Consider the following 22575-nt stretch of genomic DNA (forward strand, 5'->3'; position numbering starts at 1 on the left):
TGCTGTGCCATTCATAATTTTCGATCTGCAGCTTAAGGGAAGGGGTTCATCGTTTTATGTTTCCACATCTGCTCTGCAACCCCTGAAGATTGTAATGAAGTAAATGATGCTTGATATTTTTTATATTGTTCAGACTGATATACTTGAGGCCTGAACATTGAAGTCCACATTTATGGGTGTTTTTTTATTCAATCAGAAGTATGAATGATATTTTGGACTATATAATTTATTTATTTTTTTGTCACTTTTTTTGCCATCCACAAAAGTCCATTTAACTGGCCATATTATGACTGGTTATATGCAATGGTGCTACAAGGAATCTAAAGAGGTGAAAAGTGGAGGTACACCCTTATCTGTAGTAGGTGTAGAGTAATGTGATAACCAGGGACCAGAATCTGCCACCATAAAAAAATAAACAATATCAGGACTTCTGTTGAGAGTTTTGAATATTTATTTTTTCATCTTCACGGTTTAATGACAGCTTGCTTGAAAGTGCTTTTACTACTTGTTAAGGGTATGAAAATCAAATAATGTGCATAGTCTAGGCACAGGTTCACTTTACACAAGAACTATACAATGAGGGGAAAATTATTTGCTTCATGGGTACATCAGATAGGGATCATATTAATATTTACTGTACATCTAACATCCTTAAAAACTGTCTTTCAGCTTCTAAGTGCATTTGCTCAACTTCAATTCCATGTAACTTCATTTATTTTAAAGTACCTATTAATTTCTTACAGTACATTGTTAGTCATGTTATCTTCGTATATCTTATTGTATTTTATTTTATTAGTTTATCCACAGAAAGATACCTATATTAACAACACACAGTAACACACACTAATTCAGCAATACACCACTCTGTAACTAAAGTACACTTTCAATACAGTATCATATTAAAAAGACCTTTGTTTGCAATTTATAGCAGCTCTTGCCTAAAGGGAAGAAAAAGAATAAAGCAGTTGTGATTTTTGCTTATGGCTAAATGTGGATCAAAAGCTGAACTACTTCTTCATGTTTTATTTGAAAGCAATTAGAATGCTTGTTTTCTCAGGCTGGTAGTTGCTGTCTAAGTTTGTCCACTGTATGTTTCATCATAGGACTGGGATATTGTTCCTGTTGTGCAGCAAACTGAATAAAGACCTGTAAAAGTACATGGCAAGGTTAATATTTTTAGCAATGCAGAAAAAATGCATAATTATAAAATGAAAAATATTCAGTTAAGATATTTAGGAACTCAGGGTAATATAACAAATAGCAGACGACTAATATAATAATTTTACTAGTGATAAAAGGCATACTCAGGACTTTCAGTTAGGGAGAGGAAGTCTAAAAGTGAATAGCTTTTGTTGTGTAATGCTTTCTGAATTCAAAGTATGAACGGATCCCTACAAAGCAGAGAGATAGAAGAGGCAGTGTAAATCCCTATTAAGTGGTTTGTAATTATTTAACAACCAACACCAAAAAGATCAGGTCCCAATATGAGTGTGTGTAACACGAGTTTGGGGGAATAGTCAAGCCGATTGTCCATAGCTGCTAGAGAAAAAGTCCTTGGGAGGAAGGAGTCAAATAACTATCGCACAAAAAATTCTCTATGAAGCGCTTTGGACACGGGCGTTGTACGTGATGGCACTGGTATGAAAGATGGTAATAAGCCAACTTGCATAATAAGAAAAGTTTATTAACTATAAAAGTTATAAGAGCTCCAACAATTTTAATAGATAAATATCATTATTGCATTACATGTAAGCCATGTGTGAAAAAACTCCACCAACCACATTGACAAAACCAGTGCCTAAGGCTCCGTTCACATCTAGGCGTTTTGGGGCGTTTTTGGGGCGTTTTTCTGCTCTAGGATCAGCTCTCAAAACGCCCAACAACACAAATCCTATTCATTTCAATGGCCCCTGTTCACATCTGAGCGTTTTGACGCTGTATACAAAACGCCCAACGCTCAAAAAAGTACATGAGCTTCTTTTTGGGCAGATTACAGGCGTTTTCCATTGATCTCTATTCAATCTAAAAACGCCTGCACAAAAATCGCGGTAAAAAACGCCGCAAAAATCGCGGTAAAATCGCGGTAAAAAACGCTACGCTCAGGTGTGAATGTAGCCTTAAAGAACCTACTTGCCCATGGAAGGAAATATATTGTCAACAAACAAACAAATTCTCCTGCGCTCAACAGAGATATGGCAGCGGTAGGTCTCTATGGCTCCGGGTATATGCACAGATTTTGCTGCCCTCCTGGGGTCAGGGAAAACCCGATGAAACACTGTATAAAGAACAAAAAGAGGGCACACTGACCTTGTGCATTGCCCAAATGGAGTTTATTGAAATGAAATAAGAAGAGATATACTCACAAGCACAAAAATTGTTAAAAGCATATCGATCCACAATGGACCCAAAGCAACCAGGTCACCAGGACAGTGTCCAGCACACCGTAGGACCTTCCAAATGGCTGACTCGTTTCGAGGGGAGGTCCCCTCTTCTTCAGGGCCAGTCTATAGTGATGCATTGACACATATGATATAGGGGAAGGGGCTTGTCACATGGTCTCAAAGCCCCTCCCAAAAGTAGGTGGACATGGGAGTGGTGTCAAGGCAAAACCTACTATAATAAATTAAAATAATACAAATTGAGGAGGCTCAATTATGCAAATATTGCCTCAGAATTGCCTCTAATATCTCCATCCTTTTTGTTAACCCTTTAGAACCTTTTGGAATGTAATCATAAATAATAATAAATAAAATAATAATAAAGAGCTAATAAAAAAAAATCTTTTAACAATTTTTAAAAGCTTTCTATAAGTAAACAGTTCAATTTCATGACATACAATATGAAAAAAAAGGAATTAAAACCAGAACCACATCAAGTAGCCCAACAAGACCTATCATCTGGTACCATATAACATTTATATAACAGTTTCTCATTCAAGCTGTTGGGCGATAAAGTATTTAACCTAAAAACCCAGAATGTCTCCTTTTTACATATTAAAGAATATTTTTTGTTTGCCACCCGCGATCGTTCAGAGCAACGGTGGTCTGCCTTCCTCACAGTTAGAAAGCACACCCTAGGAGCACACTTAACCCTTTGGTTGCCACTGATGTTAACCCCTTCCCTGCCAGTGTCGTTTATACAGTGACAGTGCTTTTTTTTAGCACTGATCACTGTATTAGTGTCACTGGTCCTCAAAAAGTGTCACTTAGTGTGAGATTTATCTGCTACAATGTCGCAGTCCCATTAAAAATTGTTGATCACCACCATTACTAATAAAAAAAATTAAAAGTTCATAAATCTATCCCATAGTTTGCAGATGCTATAACTTTTGCGCAAACCAATCAATATATCCTTTTTGGGACTTTTTCTTATCAAAAATATGTAACAGAATACAAATTGGCCTAAACTGATGAAGAAATTTGATTTTTTACATTTTTTTTATTGGATGTGTTTTATAGCTGAAAGTAAAAAATATTGTTTTTTTTTTTTTTCTAAATTTTCGGTCTTTTTTTGTTTAGCGCAAAAAATAAAAATCTTAGAGGTGATGAAATACCACCAAAAGAAAGCTCTATTTATGGGGAAAAAAAAGGACATCAGTTTTATTTGGGTACAAAGCCACAATTGTCAGTTAAAGCAACACAGTGCCGTATCGCAAAAAAAAAAGGACTGGTCAAGAAGGGAGTAAAACCTTCTGGGGCTGAAGTGGTTAATAATAAAACTATTAACATTTTTATCAGGGAAGGAGGATTTACCATGGGAAATGAACTGGCACATGGTCAAAGTAGGACCGGGTATACATGGGCCGTACTTTATTATGATTATCAGTTTACTTTGACCTACGGTACCACCCGCTGCCCAATAACTTTTAGAATGGGAAAAACTCTTAAACACATTGTTTGCCCCGAGTAAACTGAATGGCCCATGGATATACGGTCCTACTTTGACCATAGGACTGGGATATTCCAGTCCTGATCCATGGAATTTTGTTGCCGCGCTATAAAAAGGGCTAACTTTTCCAAAAAGCAGGATTTTTGCTGACAGCACCGGCATCTCTGTGACCAACCCCAAGATTGCCAATATACAGTCAGGTCCATAAATATTGGGACATCAACACAATTCAAATCTTTTTCGGCTCTATAATGAATTTGAAATGAAACAAACAAGATGTGCTTTAACTGTAGACTTTCAGCTTTAATTTGAGGGTATTTACATCCAAATCAGGTGAAAGGTGTAGGAATTACAACAGTTTGTATATGTGCTATTTACATTTGGAATCTGTTGCTATCAACTCTCAATATGAGATCCAAAGAGCTGTCACTATCATAGTTACATAGTTACATAGTAGGTGAGGTTGAATAAAGACAATAGTCCATCTAGTTCAACCTGTGTAGGTGTATGTGGCCGTAATCATCTCTCATACCCCTGAATGTTCTGATTCTTGAGATGTACGTCTAAGAGTCTTTTGAAATACTTCCTGCAGAAACCACCTCTTGTGGTAGAGAATTCCACAATCTTGTAGCCCTAACAGTAAAGAACCCCCCGCGTTGCCTGAGGTTAAAACGCTTCTCCTCTAATTGCATTGTATGCCCTCTAGTCCTCATGCAATCCTTTTGACTGAATAGCTTTTTTTCTATGCTGAGATCACCATTGATATATTTATAAATTGCTATCATGTCCCCTCACAGGCATCTCTTCTCCAGGCAGAATAAATCAAGCGATTGCAGACACTCTTCATAATTAAGGTCCTTCAATCCCCTAATTAGTTTTGTTGCCCTTCTCTGGACTCTCTCCAGCTCCAACACATCCCTCCTGAGGACCGGTGAACAAAACTGGACATAATACTCCAGTTTTATAAAGTGGAAGGATTATAGTTTTATCTCTGGAATACATCCCTTCCTTTATGCATGCTAATATTCTGCTGGCTTTGGCAGCTGCAGCTTGACATTGCATGCTATTGCTTAGTCTATCCTCTACCAGAACTCCCAGATCTTTCTCCATTTTTGATTCCCCCAAAGGTTCCCCCCCTAAAGTGTATTGTGCTTTTATGTTTTTAGACCCCAAGTGCAAAACCTTACACTTCTCCACATTAAACCTCATTTGCCATGCCGTTGCCCACTCTGTTATTTTGTCCAGGTCATTCTGTAGGATATCTGCTTCATGCTGTGCAGTCATTGCCCTGCCCAATTTTGTGTCATCTGCAAAAACTGATATAGAGCTACTGATCCTGTCCTCAATGCTGTTTATGAATAAATTAAACAAGGTTGGTCCCAGGACTGAGCCTTGGGGGACCCCACTTACCACCTCAGATCAGTCTGAGTATGCGCTGTTTATTACCACCCTTTGGACACGCCCTTTTAGCCAGTTCCGTATCCAAGAGCAGACCTTGTGGTCGATGCCTGCAGACCTTAATATATAAATTAAGCGATTGTGTGGAACTGTATCAAATGCCTTAGCGAAATCCAGGTACACCACATCCACTGGTCTCCCCCTATCTAGCTCACAGCTCACCTCCTCGTAGAATGTTAAGAGATTGGTTTGACAAGAGCGCCCATTTGTAAACCCGTGCTAATTACTGCTGATGATGTTGTTGTCTTTAGCAAACTTTACGATATAGTCCCTTATCATCCCCTCCAGAAGTTTACATACCGATACACAGAGTTGTATAAAGTACTCGAAACCCATACTTGAGTAAAAGTAAAAGTGCTCGATCAAAAAGTGACTTGAGTAGAAGTGGAAGTGCTCAATCAAAAAGTGACTTGATTAGAAGTACTAAAGTATTCAACATTTTTTTTACTTAAGTATTGCAAGTAGTTTTTAAAAAAAATTTTGCTACTTAAGTACTGAAAGTAAAAGTACCAGTAGTTTTGAAAAAAAATTGCTACTCAAGTACTGAAAGTAAAAGTACAAGTACTGTGTTATGAAGTTATTAAAGAAAGAAGTCAAAAGTTTGAACATCATATTGTTTTTTATTATTTCAAATGCAGCTTTTATTTATACATACAGGAGCATTTATTTTCGTATGCGCTGATAATACACATGTTTTGAGCTTCATGAAACCTGCCATCTACTGTTCTGGCAGTGGTAATTTTTATAATTGTAACAAGTAACTATGCAGCACAAAAAAAATATCGGAGTAGAATTATTGAAAACATTGAAAAAATGTAGTGAAGTAAAAGTGGAAGTAGGAGAAAAAAATTCTACTCTAGGAAAGTACAGATACCGCCTATCGGTACTTAAGTACAGTAGTGAAGTAGTTCTACTTTGTTACTATACATCTCTGCCGATACATACATATCGGTGTCAGACTAACAGGCCTATAATTTCACGGGACATGCCTCTGCCCTTTTTTGAATATCGGTATCACGTTTGCTTTCCTCCAATCCCCTGTTACATTTGCTGTCATAATACTGTCAGCAAAGATCAGGAACAGTGGTCTAGATATAACCTCACTAAGTTATTTGAGTACTCTCGGATGTACGCCATACGGTGATTTATTTGTGTTAATTTTTTCCAGCCTTTCCCTAATTTCTCCCTCTGTTAGTCATAGCGGCAAGTCCTGTGTATTACTACTAATCATATAGTCGTGGTCAGTGTACCCCTCCTTTTCCTGAGTAAAGACTGACGAGAAAAAGGCATTCAGCACCGTTGCCTTTTCAGTGTCGTCTGTAACCATCCTCCCATCATCGTTAATTATGTGTGCAATATGTTCTGCCCTAGTTTTTTGCTGTTTATATATTTAAAGAATTTCTTTGTGTTATTTTTACTATCCTCCTCTATTTGTCTCTCAAAGTTGATTTTAGCCATTTTGATTTCGTATTTACTTTTCTTATTTGCCTCCTTGTATTGTTTGAAAGCCGATACTGTGCCCTCTGATTTATATTTCTTGAAGGCCATTTTTTTACCCTTAATACGTTTTTTAACATTATGGTTTAGCCAGCCAGGTTTGGCCTTGTCTCTTCTAAATGTATTTCCCATAGGAATACACTGCGAGATGCATTTGTTTAATATGTTCCTAAAGCATTCCCATTTTTCCTCTGTGGTCAGTGTTCCTAGGGTTTGGTCCCAGTTTACCCTTTCAATCAGTGAAAAAAGCCATCATTAAGCTGAAAAAAAAAAACCCATCAGGGAGATAGCAAAAACATTAAATGTGGCCAAATCAACTGTTTGGAACATCCTTAAAAAGAAAGAACGCACCGGTGAGCTCAGCAACACCAAAAGACATGGAAGACAACGGAAAACAACTGTGGTGGATGACCGAAGAATTCTTTCCCTGGTGAAGAAAACACCCTTCACAACAGTTGGCCAGATCAAGAACACTCTCCAGGAGCTAGGTGTATGTGTGTCAAAGTCAACAATCAAGAGAAGACTTCACCAGAGTGAATACAGAGGGTTCACCACAAGATGTAAACCATTGGTGAGCCTCAAAAATAGGAAGGCCAGATTAGAGTTTGCCAAACAACTTCTAAAAAAGCCTTCACAGTTCTGGAACAACATCCTATGGATAGATGAGACCAAGATCAACTTGTACCAGAGTCATGGGAAGATAAGAGTATGGAGAAGGAAAGGAACTGCTCATGATCCAAAGCATACCACCTCATCAGTGAAGCATGGTGGTGGTAGTGTCATGGCGTGGGCATGTATGGCTGCCAATGGAACTGGTTCTCTTGTATTTATTGATGAAGTGACTGCTGACAAAAGCAGCAGGATGAATTCTGAAGTGTTTTGGGCAATATTATCTGCTCATATTCAGCCAAATGCTTCAGAACTCATTGGACAGCGCTTCACAGTGCAGATGGACAATGACCCAAAGCATACTGCGAAAGCAACCAAAGAGTTTTTTAAGTGAAAGAAGTAGAATGTTATGCAATGACCAAGTCAATCCCCCCACCTGAATCTGATTGAGCATGCATTTCTCTTGCTGAAGACAAAACTGTAGGGTAAATGCCCCAAGAACAAGCAGGAACTTTGATTTATGATTGTTAATCTGTCCCATTACTTTTGGTCCCTCAAAAAGTATGAGGCACATATACAAACTGTTGTAATTCCTACACCGTTTACCTGATTTGGATTTAAATACCTTCAAATTAAAGTTGAAAGTCTGCAGTTAAAGCACATCGTGTTTGTTTCATTTCATTTCAAATCCATCGTGGTGGTGTATAGAGCCAAAAAGATTAGAATTTTGTCCATGTCCCAATATTTATGGACCTGACTGTATTTACATTCATGGGCGAGTAGGCTCTTTCAGTCACTGGTTGTGTCAATGTGGTTGGTGGAGTTTTTTACACACGGCTTATATGTAATGCATTTATGATATTTACCTTTTAAAATTGTTGGAACTCATGACTTTTATGGTTAATAAACATTTCTTATTACGCAAGTTGGCTTATTACCATCGTTCATACCAGTGCCATCACGTACAATGCCCGTGTCCTAAGCACTTCATAGAGAACTTTTTGTATGATAGTTTGTAATTTTGTGTAGTGTTGAGCGAACACGGACTGTATTATTCGTGTTCGTACCGAATAATTGGATTTTTTGTACCCGAACACGGACACGGACACTTTACTGTATGTTCGGGTAAAAATCCGTGTTCGGTCGTTTTATTTCCGGGTTTTGCATGCTTTGGCGCTCTTTTCATGGCGGGCTTTCAACAGCCAATCAACAATCGTTTAACTGGTGTGCCTTAAGCCATCCCAGCCATGCCTGCAAATGTCTCAGTAGCTGTGATTGGCCGTCTGAAGCATGTGACCAAGTCTTTATAAGTTCCAGGCAGCCGCAGCGTCTTCATTCTGCTGCTTAGATCAGGGACAGAGCACACATCAACGTGCTGGCTGCTGATTAGGGAAAGACAGGCAGGAAAAAACCATTTGTGTCCGGATAGAATTGAGGGACAGGTCGGAGTGTTTAGGCAGGGCGAGTTGTAGGCATTTTAGGGATAGAGTCTGCTGAATTATAGGGTCAGTGTCTTCTACAAACTACAATCGATATTGCTGTGTGGGGGGTGGGGTCTGCACTCAATCCTGATCTACGATCTCTTCTCAATCCTGTAAGGGAGAGGCTGCTGCTGAATTTTAGGGTCAGAGTGTTCTACAAACTACAATCGATATTGCTGTGTGGGGTCTGCACTTAGTCCCGATCTACGATCTCTTCTCAATCCTGTTAGGGAGAGGCTGCTGCTGAATTTTAGGGAAACTGTGTTCTACAAACTACAATCGATATTGCTGTGTAGTGTGGGATAGGAGATAGGCAGGTGTCAGTGATCCACATCCATTTTTCTGTGTGTGAGCTGCAGTGAACACAATCTTTTTGGGCTGCAGTGAACACAATCTTCTTGGGGTGCAGTGAACAACGTCCTTTTTGGGGTGCAGTGAACAAAATCTTTTTGGGGTGCAGTGAACAAAATCCTTTTTGGGGTGCAGTGAACAACATCCTTTTTGGGGTGCAGTGAACACAATCTTTTTGGGGTGCAGTGAACAAAATCCTTTGTGGGGTGCAGTGAACACAATCTTTGTGGGGTGCAGTGAACACAATCTTTTTGGGGTGCAGTGAACAACATCCTTTTTGGGGTGCAGTGAACACAATCTTTGTGGGGTGCAGTGAACACAATCTTTGTGGGGTGCAGTGAACAAAATCCTTTTTGGGGTGCAGTGAACACAATCTTTGTGGGGTGCAGTGAACACAATCTTTGTGGGGTGGAGTGAACAAAATCCTTTTTGGGGTGCAGTGAACAACATCCTTTTTGGGATGCAGTGAACAAAATCCTTTTTGGGGTGCAGTGAACACAATCGTTTTGGGGTGCAGTGAACAAAATCCTTTGTGGGGTGCAGTGAACACAATCTTTGTGGGGTGCAGTGAACACAATCTTTTTGGGGTGCAGTGAACAAAATCCTTTTTGGGGTGCAGTGAACAACATCCTTTTTGGGGTGCAGTGAACAAAATCCTTTTTGGGGTGCAGTGAACACAATCTTTTTGGGGTGCAGTGAACAAAATCCTTTGTGGGGTGCAGTGAACACAATTTTTGTGGGGTACAGTGAACACAATCTTTGTGGGGTGCAGTGAACACAATCTTTGGGGGGTACAGTGAACACAATCTTTTTGGGGTGCAGTGAACAAAATCCCTTTTGGGGTGCAGTGAACACAATCTTTGTGGGGTGCAGTGAACACAATCTTTTTGAGGTGGAGTGAACAAAATCCTTTTTGGGGTGCAGTGAACAACATCCTTTTTGGGGTGCAGTGAACAAAATCCTTTTTGGGGTTCAGTGAACACAATCTTTTTGGGGTGCAGTGAACAAAATCCTTTGTGGGGTGCAGTGAACACAATCTTTGCGGGGTGCAGTGAACACAATCTTTTTGGGGTGCAGTGAACAAAATCCTTTTTGGGGTGCAGTGAACAACATCCTTTTTGGGGTGCAGTGAACAAAATCCTTTTTGGGGTGCAGTGAACACAATCTTTTTGGGGTGCAGTGAACAAAATCCTTTGTGGGGTGCAGTGAACACAATCTTTGTGGGGTACAGTGAACAGAATCTTTGTGGGGTGCAGTGAACACAATCTTTGGGGGGTACAGTGAACACAATCATTTGGGGTGCAGTGAACAAAATCCTTTGTGGGGTGCAGTGAACACAATCTTTGGGGGGTACAGTGAACACAATCTTTTTGGGGTGCAGTGAACAAAATCCTTTGTGGGGTGCAGTGAACACAATCTTTGTGGGGTGCAGTGAACACAATATTTTTGGGGTGCAGTAAACAAAATCCTTTTTGGGGTGCAGTGAACAACATCCTTTTTGGGGTGCAGTGAACACAATCTTTTTGGGGTGCAGTGAACAAAATCCTTTGTGGGGTACAGTGAACACAATCTTTGTGGGGTACAGTGAACAGAATCTTTGTGGGGTGCAGTGAACACAATCTTTGGGGGGTACAATGAACACAATCTGTTTGGGGTGCAGTGAACAAAATCCTTTGTGGGGTGCAGTGAACACAATCTTTGGGGGGTACAGTGAACACAATCTTTTTGGGGTGCAGTGAACAAAATCCTTTGTGGGGTGCAGTGAACACAATCTTTGTGGGGTGCAGTGAACACAATCTTTTTGGGGTGCAGTGAACAAAATCCTTTTTGGGGTGCAGTGAACAACATCCTTTTTGGAGTGCAGTGAACACAATCTTTTTGGGGTGCAGTGAACAAAATCCTTTGTGGGGTGCAGTGAACACAATCTTTGTGGGGTACAGGGAACAGAATCTTTGTGGGGTGCAGTGAACACAATCTTTGGGGGGTACAGTGAACACAATCTTTTTGGTGTGCAGTGAACAAAACCTTTTAGGGTGCAGTGAACACAATCTTTGTAGGGTGCAGTGAACAAAATCCTTTTTGAGGTGCAGTGAACACAATCTTTGTGGGGTGCAGTGAACACAATCTTTGTGGGGTACAGTGAACACAATCTCATACTTCTGAAGATTTGAGGGTGCTGCCTGTTCCATACTCCTCCTCCTACGGCTCAACCATCCTTTAAGGGGTACAAACAATAGTAATTGGGGCCTAGTGTGGTGGTGTACGTGTGAGATACATACACTTTCTTTTTGATCATATTTTCTATTCCGCTATTCAATTAAAACCTTTGGGGATCAATTAAATTGCGTGATAGTCTGTGTCGGTACGTGTGAGATCCACCTTTCCAAGTTTTTGGGGTTCATCTCATACTTCTGAAGATTTGAGGGTGCTGCCTGTTCCATACTCCTCCTCCTACTGCTCAACCATCCTTTTAGGGGTACAAACAATAGTAATTGGGGCCTAGTGTGGTGGTGTACGTGTGAGATACATACACTTTCTTTTTGATCATATTTTCTATTCCGCTATTCAATTAAATCCTTTGGGGATCAATTAAATTGCGTGATAGTCTGTGTCGGTACGTGTGAGATCCACCTTTCCAAGTTTTTGGGGTTCATCTCATACTTCTGAAGATTTGAGGGTGCTGCCTGTTCCATACTCCTCCTCCTACTCCTCAACCATCCTTTTAGGGGTACAAACAATAGTAATTGGGGCCTAGTGTGGTGGTGTACGTGTGAGATACATACACTTTCTTTTTGATCATATTTTCTATTCCGCTATTCAATTAAAACCTTTGGGGATCAATTAAATTGCGTGATAGTCTGTGTCGGTACGTGTGAGATCCACCTTTCCAAGTTTTTGGGGTTCATCTCATACTTCTGAAGATTTGAGGGTGCTGCCTGTTCCATACTCCTCCTCCTACTCCTCAACCATCCTTTTAGGGGTACAAACAATAGTAATTGGGGCCTAGTGTGGTGGTGTACGTGTGAGATACATACACTTTCTTTTTGATCATATTTTCTATTCCGCTATTCAATTAAAACCTTTGGGGATCAATTAAATTGCGTGATAGTCTGTGTCGGTACGTGTGAGATCCACCTTTCCAAGTTTTTGGGGTTCATCTCATACTTCTGAAGATTTGAGGGTGCTGCCTGTTCCATAATCCTCCTCCTACTCCTCAACCATCCTTTTAGGGGTACAAACAATAGTAATTGGGGCCTAGTGTGGTGGTGTACGTGTGAGATACATACACTTTCTTTTTGATCATATTTTCTATTCCGCTATTCAATTAAAACCTTTGGGGATCAATTAAATTGCGTGATAGTCTGTGTCGGTACGTGTGAGATCCACCTTTCCAAGTTTTTGGGGTTCATCTCATACTTCTGAAGATTTGAGGGTGCTGCCTGTTCCATACTCCTCCTCCTACTCCTCAACCATCCTTTTAGGGGTACAAACAATAGTAATTGGGGCCTAGTGTGGTGGTGTACGTGTGAGATACATACACTTTCTTTTTGATCATATTTTCTATTCCGCTATTCAATTAAAACCTTTGGGGATCAATTAAATTGCGTGATAGTCTGCGTCGGTACGTGTGAGATCCACCTTTCCAAGTTTTTGGGGTTCATCTCATACTTCTGAAGATTTGAGGGTGCTGCCTGTTCCATACTCCTCCTCCTACTGCTCAACCATCCTTTTAGGGGTACAAACAATAGTAATTGGGGCCTAGTGTGGTGGTGTACGTGTGAGATACATACACTTTCTTTTTGATCATATTTTCTATTCCGCTATTCAATTAAAACCTTTGGGGATCAATTAAATTGCGTGATAGTCTGTGTCGGTACGTGTGAGATCCACCTTTCCAAGTTTTTGGGATTCATCTCATACTTCTGAAGATTTGAGGGTGCTGCCTGTTCCATACTCCTCCTCCTACTCCTCAACCATCCTTTTAGGGGTACAAACAATAGTAATTGGGGCCTAGTGTGGTGGTGTACGTGTGAGATACATACACTTTCTTTTTGATCATATTTTCTATTCCGCTATTCAATTAAAACCTTTGGGGATCAATTAAATTGCGTGATAGTCTGTGTCGGTACGTGTGAGATCCACCTTTCCAAGTTTTTGGGGTTCATCTCATACTTCTGAAGATTTGAGGGTGCTGCCTGTTCCATACTCCTCCTCCTACTCCTCAACCATCCTTTTAGGGGTACAAACAATAGTAATTGGGGCCTAGTGTGGTGGTGTATGTGTGAGATACATACACTTTCTTTTTGATCATATTTTCTATTCCGCTATTCAATTAAAACCTTTAAGGATCAATTAAATTGCGTGATAGTCTGTGTCGGTACGTGTGAGATCCACCTTTCCAAGTTTTTGGGGTTCATCTCATACTTCTGAAGATTTGAGGGTGCTGCCTGTTCCATACTCCTCCTCCTACTCCTCAACCATCCTTTTAGGGGTACAAACAATAGTAATTGGGGCCTAGTGTGGTGGTGTACGTGTGAGATACATACACTTTCTTTTTGATCATATTTTCTATTCCGCTATTCAATTAAAACCTTTGGGGATCAATTAAATTGCGTGATAGTCTGTGTCGGTACGTGTGAGATCCACCTTTCCAAGTTTTTGGGGTTCATCTCATACTTCTGAAGATTTGAGGGTGCTGCCTGTTCCATACTCCTCCTCCTACTGCTCAACCATCCTTTTAGGGGTACCAACAATAGTAATTGGGGCCTAGTGTGGTGGTGTACGTGTGAGATACATACACTTTCTTTTTGATCATATTTTCTATTCCGCTATTCAATTAAAACCTTTGGGGATCAATTAAATTGCGTGATAGTCTGTGTCGGTACGTGTGAGATCCACCTTTCCAAGTTTTTGGGGTTCATCTCATACTTCTGAAGATTTGAGGGTGCTGCCTGTTCCATACTCCTCCTCCTACTCCTCAACCATCCTTTTAGGGGTACAAACAATAGTAATTGGGGCCTAGTGTGGTGGTGTACGTGTGAGATACATACACTTTCTTTTTGATCATATTTTCTATTCCGCTATTCAATTAAAGCCTTTGGGGATCAATTAAATTGCGTGATAGTCTGTGTCGGTACGTGTGAGATCCACCTTTCCAAGTTTTTGGGGTTCATCTCATACTTCTGAAGATTTGAGGGTGCTGCCTGTTCCATACTCCTCCTCCTACTGCTCAACCATCCTTTTAGGGGTACAAACAATAGTAATTGGGGCCTAGTGTGGTGGTGTACGTGTGAGATACATACACTTTCTTTTTGATCATATTTTCTATTCCGCTATTCAATTAAAACCTTTGGGGATCAATTAAATTGCGTGATAGTCTGTGTCGGTACGTGTGAGATCCACCTTTCCAAGTTTTTGGGGTTCATCTCATACTTCTGAAGATTTGAGGGTGCTGCCTGTTCCATACTCCTCCTCCTACTCCTCAACCATCCTTTTAGGGGCACAAACAATAGTAATTGGGGCCTAGTGTGGTGGTGTACGTGTGAGATACATACACTTTCTTTTTGATCATATTTTCTATTCCGCTATTCAATTAAAACCTTTGGGGATCAATTCAATTGCGTGATAGTCTGCGTCGGTACGTGTGAGATCCACCTTTCCAAGTTTTTGGGGTTCATCTCATACTTCTGAAGATTTGAGGGTGCTGCCTGTTCCATACTCCTCCTCCTACTGCTCAACCATCCTTTTAGGGGTACAAACAATAGTAATTGGGGCCTAGTGTGGTGGTGTACGTGTGAGATACATACACTTTCTTTTTGATCATATTTTCTATTCCGCTATTCAATTAAAACCTTTGGGATCAATTAAATTGCGTGATAGTCTTTGTCGGTACGTGTGAGATCCACCTTTCCAAGTTTTTGGGGTTCATCTCATACTTCTGAAGATTTGAGGGTGCTGCCTGTTCCATACTCCTCCTCCTACTCCTCAACCATCCTTTTAGGGGTACAAACAATAGTAATTGGGGCCTAGTGTGGTGGTGTACGTGTGAGATACATACACTTTCTTTTTGATCATATTTTCTATTCCGCTATTCAATTAAAACCTTTGGGGATCAATTAAATTGCGTGATAGTCTGTGTCGGTACGTGTGAGATCCACCTTTCCAAGTTTTTGGGGTTCATCTCATACTTCTGAAGATTTGAGGGTGCTGCCTGTTCCATACTCCTCCGCCTACTGCTCAACCATCCTTTTAGGGGTACAAACAATAGTAATTGGGGCCTAGTGTGGTTTTGTACGTGTGAGATACATACACTTTCTTTTTGATCATATTTTCTATTCCGCTATTCAATTAAAACCTTTGGGGATCAATTAAATTGCGTGATAGTCTGTGTCGGTACGTGTGAGATCCACCTTTCCAAGTTTTTGGGGTTCATCTCATACTTCTGAAGATTTGAGGGTGCTGCCTGTTCCATACTCCTCCTCCTACTCCTCAACCATCCTTTTAGGGGTACAAACAATAGTAATTGGGGCCTAGTGTGGTGGTGTACGTGTGAGATACATACACTTTCTTTTTGATCATATTTTCTATTCAGCTATTCAATTAAAACCTTTGGGGATCAATTAAATTGCGTGATAGTCTGTGTCGGTACGTGTGAGATCCACCTTTCCAAGTTTTTGGGGTTCATCTCATACTTCTGAAGATTTGAGGGTGCTGCCTGTTCCATACTCCTCCTCCTACTCCTCAACCATCCTTTTAGGGGTACAAACAATAGTAATTGGGGCCTAGTGTGGTGGTGTACGTGTGAGATACATACACTTTCTTTTTGATCATATTTTCTATACCGCTATTCAATTAAAACCTTTGGGGATCAATTAAATTGCGTGATAGTCTGTGTCGGTACGTGTGAGATCCACCTTTCCAAGTTTTTGGGGTTCATCTCATACTTCTGAAGATTTGAGGGTGCTGCCTGTTCCATACTCCTCCTCCTACTCCTCAACCATCCTTTTAGGGGTACAAACAATAGTAATTGGGGCCTAGTGTGGTGGTGTACGTGTGAGATACATACACTTTCTTTTTGATCATATTTTCTATTCCGCTATTCAATTAAAACCTTTGGGCATCAATTAAATTGCGTGATAGTCTGCGTCGGTACGTGTGAGATCCACCTTTCCAAGTTTTTGGGGTTCATCTCATACTTCTGAAGATTTGAGGGTGCTGCCTGTTCCATACTCCTCCTCCTACTGCTCAACCATCCTTTTAGGGGTACAAACAATAGTAATTGGGGCCTAGTGTGGTGGTGTACGTGTGAGATACATACACTTTCTTTTTGATCATATTTTCTATTCCGCTATTCAATTAAAACCTTTGGGGATCAATTAAATTGCGTGATAGTCTGTGTCGGTACGTGTGAGATCCACCTTTCCAAGTTTTTGGGGTTCATCTGATACTTTTGAAGATTTGAGGGTGCTGCCTGTTCCATACTCCTCCTCCTACTCCTCAACCATCCTTTTAGGGGTACAAACAATAGTAATTGGGGCCTAGTGTGGTGGTGTACGTGTGAGATACATACACTTTCTTTTTGATCATATTTTCTATTCCGCTATTCAATTAAAACCTTTGGGGATCAATTAAATTGCGTGATAGTCTGTGTCGGTACGTGTGAGATCCACCTTTCCAAGTTTTTGGGGTTCATCTCATACTTCTGAAGATTTGAGGGTGCTGCCTGTTCCATACTCCTCCTCCTACTGCTCAACCATCCTTTTAGGGGTACCAACAATAGTAATTGGGGCCTAGTGTGGTGGTGTACGTGTGAGATACATACACTTTCTTTTTGATCATATTTTCTATTCCGCTATTCAATTAAAACCTTTGGGGATCAATTAAATTGCGTGATAGTCTGTGTCGGTACGTGTGAGATCCACCTTTCCAAGTTTTTGGGGTTCATCTCATACTTCTGAAGATTTGAGGGTGCTGCCTGTTCCATACTCCTCCTCCTACTGCTCAACCATCCTTGTAGGGGTACAAACAATAGTAATTGGGGCCTAGTGTGGTGGTGTACGTGTGAGATACATACACTTTCTTTTTGATCATATTTTCTATTCCGCTATTCAATTAAAACCTTTGGGGATCAATTAAATTGCGTGATAGTCTGTGTCGGTACGTGTGAGATCCACCTTTCCAAGTTTTTGGGGTTCATCTGATACTTCTGAAGATTTGAGGGTGCTGCCTGTTCCATACTCCTCCTCCTACTCCTCAACCATCCTTTTAGGGGTACAAACAATAGTAATTGGTGCCTAGTGTGGTGGTGTACGTGTGAGATACATACACTTTCTTTTTGATCATATTTTCTATTCCGCTATTCAATTAAAACCTTTGGGGATCAATTAAATTGCGTGATAGTCTGTGTCGGTACGTGTGAGATCCACCTTTCCAAGTTTTTGGGGTTCATCTCATACTTCTGAAGATTTGAGGGTGCTGCCTGTTCCATACTCCTCCTCCTACTGCTCAACCATCCTTTTAGGGGTACAAACAATAGTAATTGGGGCCTAGTGTGGTGGTGTACGTGTGAGATACATACACTTTCTTTTTGATCATATTTTCTATTCCGCTATTCAATTAAAACCTTTGGGGATCAATTAAATTGCGTGATAGTCTGTGTCGGTACGTGTGAGATCCACCTTTCCAAGTTTTTGAGGTTCATCTCATACTTCTGAAGATTTGAGAGTGCTGTCTGTTCCATACTCCTCCTACTCCTCATCCATCCTTTTAGGGGTAGAAACAATAGTAATTGGGGCCTAGTGTGGTGGTGTACGTGTGAGACACATACACTTTCTTTTTGATCATATTTTCTATTCCGCTATTCAATTAAAACCTTTGGGGATCAATTAAATTGCGTGATAGTCTGTGTCGGTACGTGTGAGATCCACCTTTCCAAGTTTTTGGGGTTCATCTCATACTTCTGAAGATTTGAGGGTGCTGCCTGTTCCATACTCCTCCTCCTACTGCTCAACCATCCTTTTAGGGGTACCAACAATAGTAATTGGGGCCTAGTGTGGTGGTGTACGTGTGAGATACATACACTTTCTTTTTGATCATATTTTCTATTCCGCTATTCAATTAAAACCTTTGGGGATCAATTAAATTGCGTGATAGTCTGTGTCGGTACGTGTGAGATCCACCTTTCCAAGTTTTTGGGGTTCATCTCATACTTCTGAAGATTTGAGGGTGCTGCCTGTTCCATACTCCTCCTCCTACTGCTCAACCATCCTTGTAGGGGTAAAAACAATAGTAATTGGGGCCTAGTGTGGTGGTGTACGTGTGAGATACATACACTTTCTTTTTGATCATATTTTCTATTCCGCTATTCAATTAAAACCTTTGGGGATCAATTAAATTGCGTGATAGTCTGTGTCGGTACGTGTGAGATCCACCTTTCCAAGTTTTTGGGGTTCATCTGATACTTCTGAAGATTTGAGGGTGCTGCCTGTTCCATACTCCTCCTCCTACTCCTCAACCATCCTTTTAGGGGTACAAACAATAGTAATTGGTGCCTAGTGTGGTGGTGTACGTGTGAGATACATACACTTTCTTTTTGATCATATTTTCTATTCCGCTATTCAATTAAAACCTTTGGGGATCAATTAAATTGCGTGATAGTCTGTGTCGGTACGTGTGAGATCCACCTTTCCAAGTTTTTGGGGTTCATCTCATACTTCTGAAGATTTGAGGGTGCTGCCTGTTCCATACTCCTCCTCCTACTGCTCAACCATCCTTGTAGGGGTAAAAACAATAGTAATTGGGGCCTAGTGTGGTGGTGTACGTGTGAGATACATACACTTTCTTTTTGATCATATTTTCTATTCCGCTATTCAATTAAAACCTTTGGGGATCAATTAAATTGCGTGATAGTCTGTGTCGGTACGTGTGAGATCCACCTTTCCAAGTTTTTGGGGTTCATCTGATACTTCTGAAGATTTGAGGGTGCTGCCTGTTCCATACTCCTCCTCCTACTCCTCAACCATCCTTTTAGGGGTACAAACAATAGTAATTGGTGCCTAGTGTGGTGGTGTACGTGTGAGATACATACACTTTCTTTTTGATCATATTTTCTATTCCGCTATTCAATTAAAACCTTTGGGGATCAATTAAATTGCGTGATAGTCTGTGTCGGTACGTGTGAGATCCACCTTTCCAAGTTTTTGGGGTTCATCTCATACTTCTGAAGATTTGAGGGTGCTGCCTGTTCCATACTCCTCCTCCTACTGCTCAACCATCCTTTTAGGGGTACAAACAATAGTAATTGGGGCCTAGTGTGGTGGTGTACGTGTGAGATACATACACTTTCTTTTTGATCATATTTTCTATTCCGCTATTCAATTAAAACCTTTGGGGATCAATTAAATTGCGTGATAGTCTGTGTCGGTACGTGTGAGATCCACCTTTCCAAGTTTTTGAGGTTCATCTCATACTTCTGAAGATTTGAGGGTGCTGTCTGTTCCATACTCCTCCTACTCCTCATCCATCCTTTTAGGGGTAGAAACAATAGTAATTGGGGCCTAGTGTGGTTTTGTACGTGCGAGATACATACACTTTTTTTGATCATATTTCCTATTCCGCTATTCAATAAAAACCTTTGAGGATCAATTGAATTGCGGGATAGTCTGTGTCGGTACGTGTGAGATCCACCTTTCCAAGTTTTTGAGGTTCATCTCATACTTCTGAAGATTTGAGGGTGCTGTCTGTTCCATACTCCTCCTACTCCTCATCCATCCTTTTAGGGGTAGAAACAATAGTAATTGGGGCCTAGTGTGGTTTTGTACGTGCGAGATACATACACTTTTTTGGATCATATTTCCTATTCCGCTATTCAATAAAAACCTTTCTAGGGCAAGATCTTAAATTACAGAAATATGAGGAGACCGTCAAATAAGGGCCGTGGCCTGGGTCGTGGTGCTGCTGGTAGAGCTCCTGTTGCAAGGAGAGGACGTGGTCGATCTGTGCCAGCTACACGCACAAGTGAAACACCTTCCTCAAGTGTGAGTAGGCGACAGAACCTGCATCAGTATTTGGTAGGGCATCATACGCCCCTAGAAGTGATGAGGCCAGAACAAGTGGAGGCGATAGTAGATTGGTTTGCTGCTGACAGTGCCTCCAGTTCCTTCACATTGTCTCCCACCCAGTCTACTGCAGAAAGGTCACAGTTGGCACCTGCAGCCGATGTCCAACCGTCTTTCACCTCACCCCCTTGCAAATCAGGCAAGCAGTCTGAGCCCCAAGCCATACAGCAGTCTCTTCTTCTTTTTGATGACTCTGTCAGCAGGGTTTCCCAGGGCCATCCACCTAGCCCTGCCCCAGAAGTGGAAGAGATTGAGTGCAGCGATGCCCAACCACTTATTTCTCAAGATGAGTACATGCAAGGATCATCGCAGCACGTCTCCGATGATGACGAAACGCAGGTGCCAACTGCTGCGGCGTTCAGCATTGTGGAGACCGACAAGGAGGGCAGGGGTGAAGACTGGGTGGAAGATGATGTCTAGGACGATGAGGTCCTCGACCCCACATGGAATGAACGTCATGCAGGTGACCTGAGTAGTTTGGAGGAAGAGGCGGTGGTCGCACAGAGCCACCAGCACAGCAGAAGAGGGAGCAGGGTGCAGAAGCGGAGCGGCCGTGCCCTAGACACTACGCCCGCTACTGCCCAACGCAGCAAGGGAACGAGCGCACCAAAGTCAGCTCAAAGGAGTTCTCTAGCGTGGAAGTTCTTTAGAAAATGTGCTGATGACAGGACACGAGTGGTTTGCACCCTGTGCAATCAGAGCTTGAAGCGAGGCATAAACCTTCTCAACCTGAGCACAACCTGCATGATCAGGCATCTAAGTGCAAAGCACGAGCTGCAGTGGAGTACACACCTTCAAAACCAAGAAACGTCTCTGGCTCATCCTGCTTCCTCTTCTGCTGCAGTCTCGGCCGCTCCAGCCACATCTGTAGTGATACCGGCACCTGCCACCCCGCAAACAGACGATCTGTCAGCAACACCACCACCTGGGTCACCAACAACCATCTCCACAATGTCCCGTGGAAGCGTTCAGCTTTCCATCTCCCAAACACTTGAGAGGAAGAGGAAGTACCCCCCTACCCACCCGCGATCCCTGGCCCTGAATGCCAGCATTTCAAAATTATTGGCCTTTGAAATGCTGTCATTCCGTCTGGTGGAGACGCACAGTTTTAAAAACCTTATGTCGGTGGCTGTCCCACAGTACGTCGTGCCCAGCCGCCACTACTTTTCCAGGCAAGCCATCCCTTCCCTGCACAACCAAGTGGGGGAAAAAATCAGTTGTGCACTGCGCAACGCCATCTGTGCCAAGGTCCACCTAACTACCGATACGTGAACCAGTAAGCACGGTCAGGGGCGTTATATCTCCCTAACGGCATACTGGGTAAATGCAGTGGCGGATGGGCCTGAGGCGGATAGCAATTTGGCGCATGTCCTTCCACCACCGAGGATTGCAGGGCGCTTCAGTTTGCCTCCTGTTCCTAACTCCTCCTACTCCGCTTCCTCATCCTCTACCGCCTCCTCATCCGGACAGCGTAACACCTTCACCACCAACTTCAGCACGGCCAGGGGTAAACGACAGCAGGCAGTTTTACAACTTGCCTGTTTGGGGGACAAACCACACACCGCGCAGGAGTTGTGGAGGAGCATGGAACAGCAGACAAATGAGTGGTTGCTGCCAGCGAGCCTCAAGCCCGGCCTGGTGGTGTGCGATAACGGGAGAAATCTCATAGCAGCTCTGGGCCTAGCCGGTTTGACGCACATCCCTTGCCTGGCACATGTGCTGAATTTGGTGGTGCAGAGGTTCCTTAAAAACTACCCCGATATGTCAGAGCTGCTGCAGAAAGTGCGGGCCGTTTGTGCGCACTTTTGGCGTTCTCACCCTGCTGCTGCTCGCCTGGCAGCGCTGCAGCGTAACTTCGGCCTTCCCGCTCACCGCCTCATATGTGACGTGCCCACAAGGTGGAACTCCACCTTGCACATGCTGGAAAGACTGTGCGAGCAGCAGCAGGCCATAGTGGAGTTTCAGCTGCAGCACGCACGCGTGTTTAGCTCTGCGGAACAGCACCACTTCACAACCAATAACTGGGCCTCCATGCGAGACCTGTGTGCCTTGTTGCGCTGTTTTGAGTACTCCACCAACATGGCCAGTGGCAATGACGCCGTTCTCAGCTTAACTATCCCACTTCTATGCCTCCTTGAAAAAACAATTCGGGCGATGATGGAAGAGGATGTGGC

At 42.0% G+C, this 22575-nt stretch overlaps 1 protein-coding gene across 1 annotated transcript in view; it reads right to left on the minus strand.

The window, feature by feature from the left end:
• Positions 1–522: 522 nt before the first annotated feature.
• LOC309556013 (ATP-binding cassette sub-family A member 13-like) overlaps positions 523–22575 on the minus strand; it is a gene marked incomplete at its 5' end in the record, with an annotated part of 219981 nt that continues 197928 nt past the window's right edge. Inside the window, one exon of the mRNA XM_082258276.1 lies at positions 523–1146. Coding sequence (XP_082114402.1) covers positions 1054–1146 — 93 coding nt within the window. The 3' untranslated portion in view covers positions 523–1053. The remainder of the gene's footprint in view (positions 1147–22575) is intronic.

The sequence above is a fragment of the Pelophylax lessonae genome (assembly GCF_965119305.1).
Source record: "Pelophylax lessonae genome assembly, chromosome: 5".
NCBI lineage: Eukaryota > Metazoa > Chordata > Amphibia > Anura > Ranidae > Pelophylax > Pelophylax lessonae.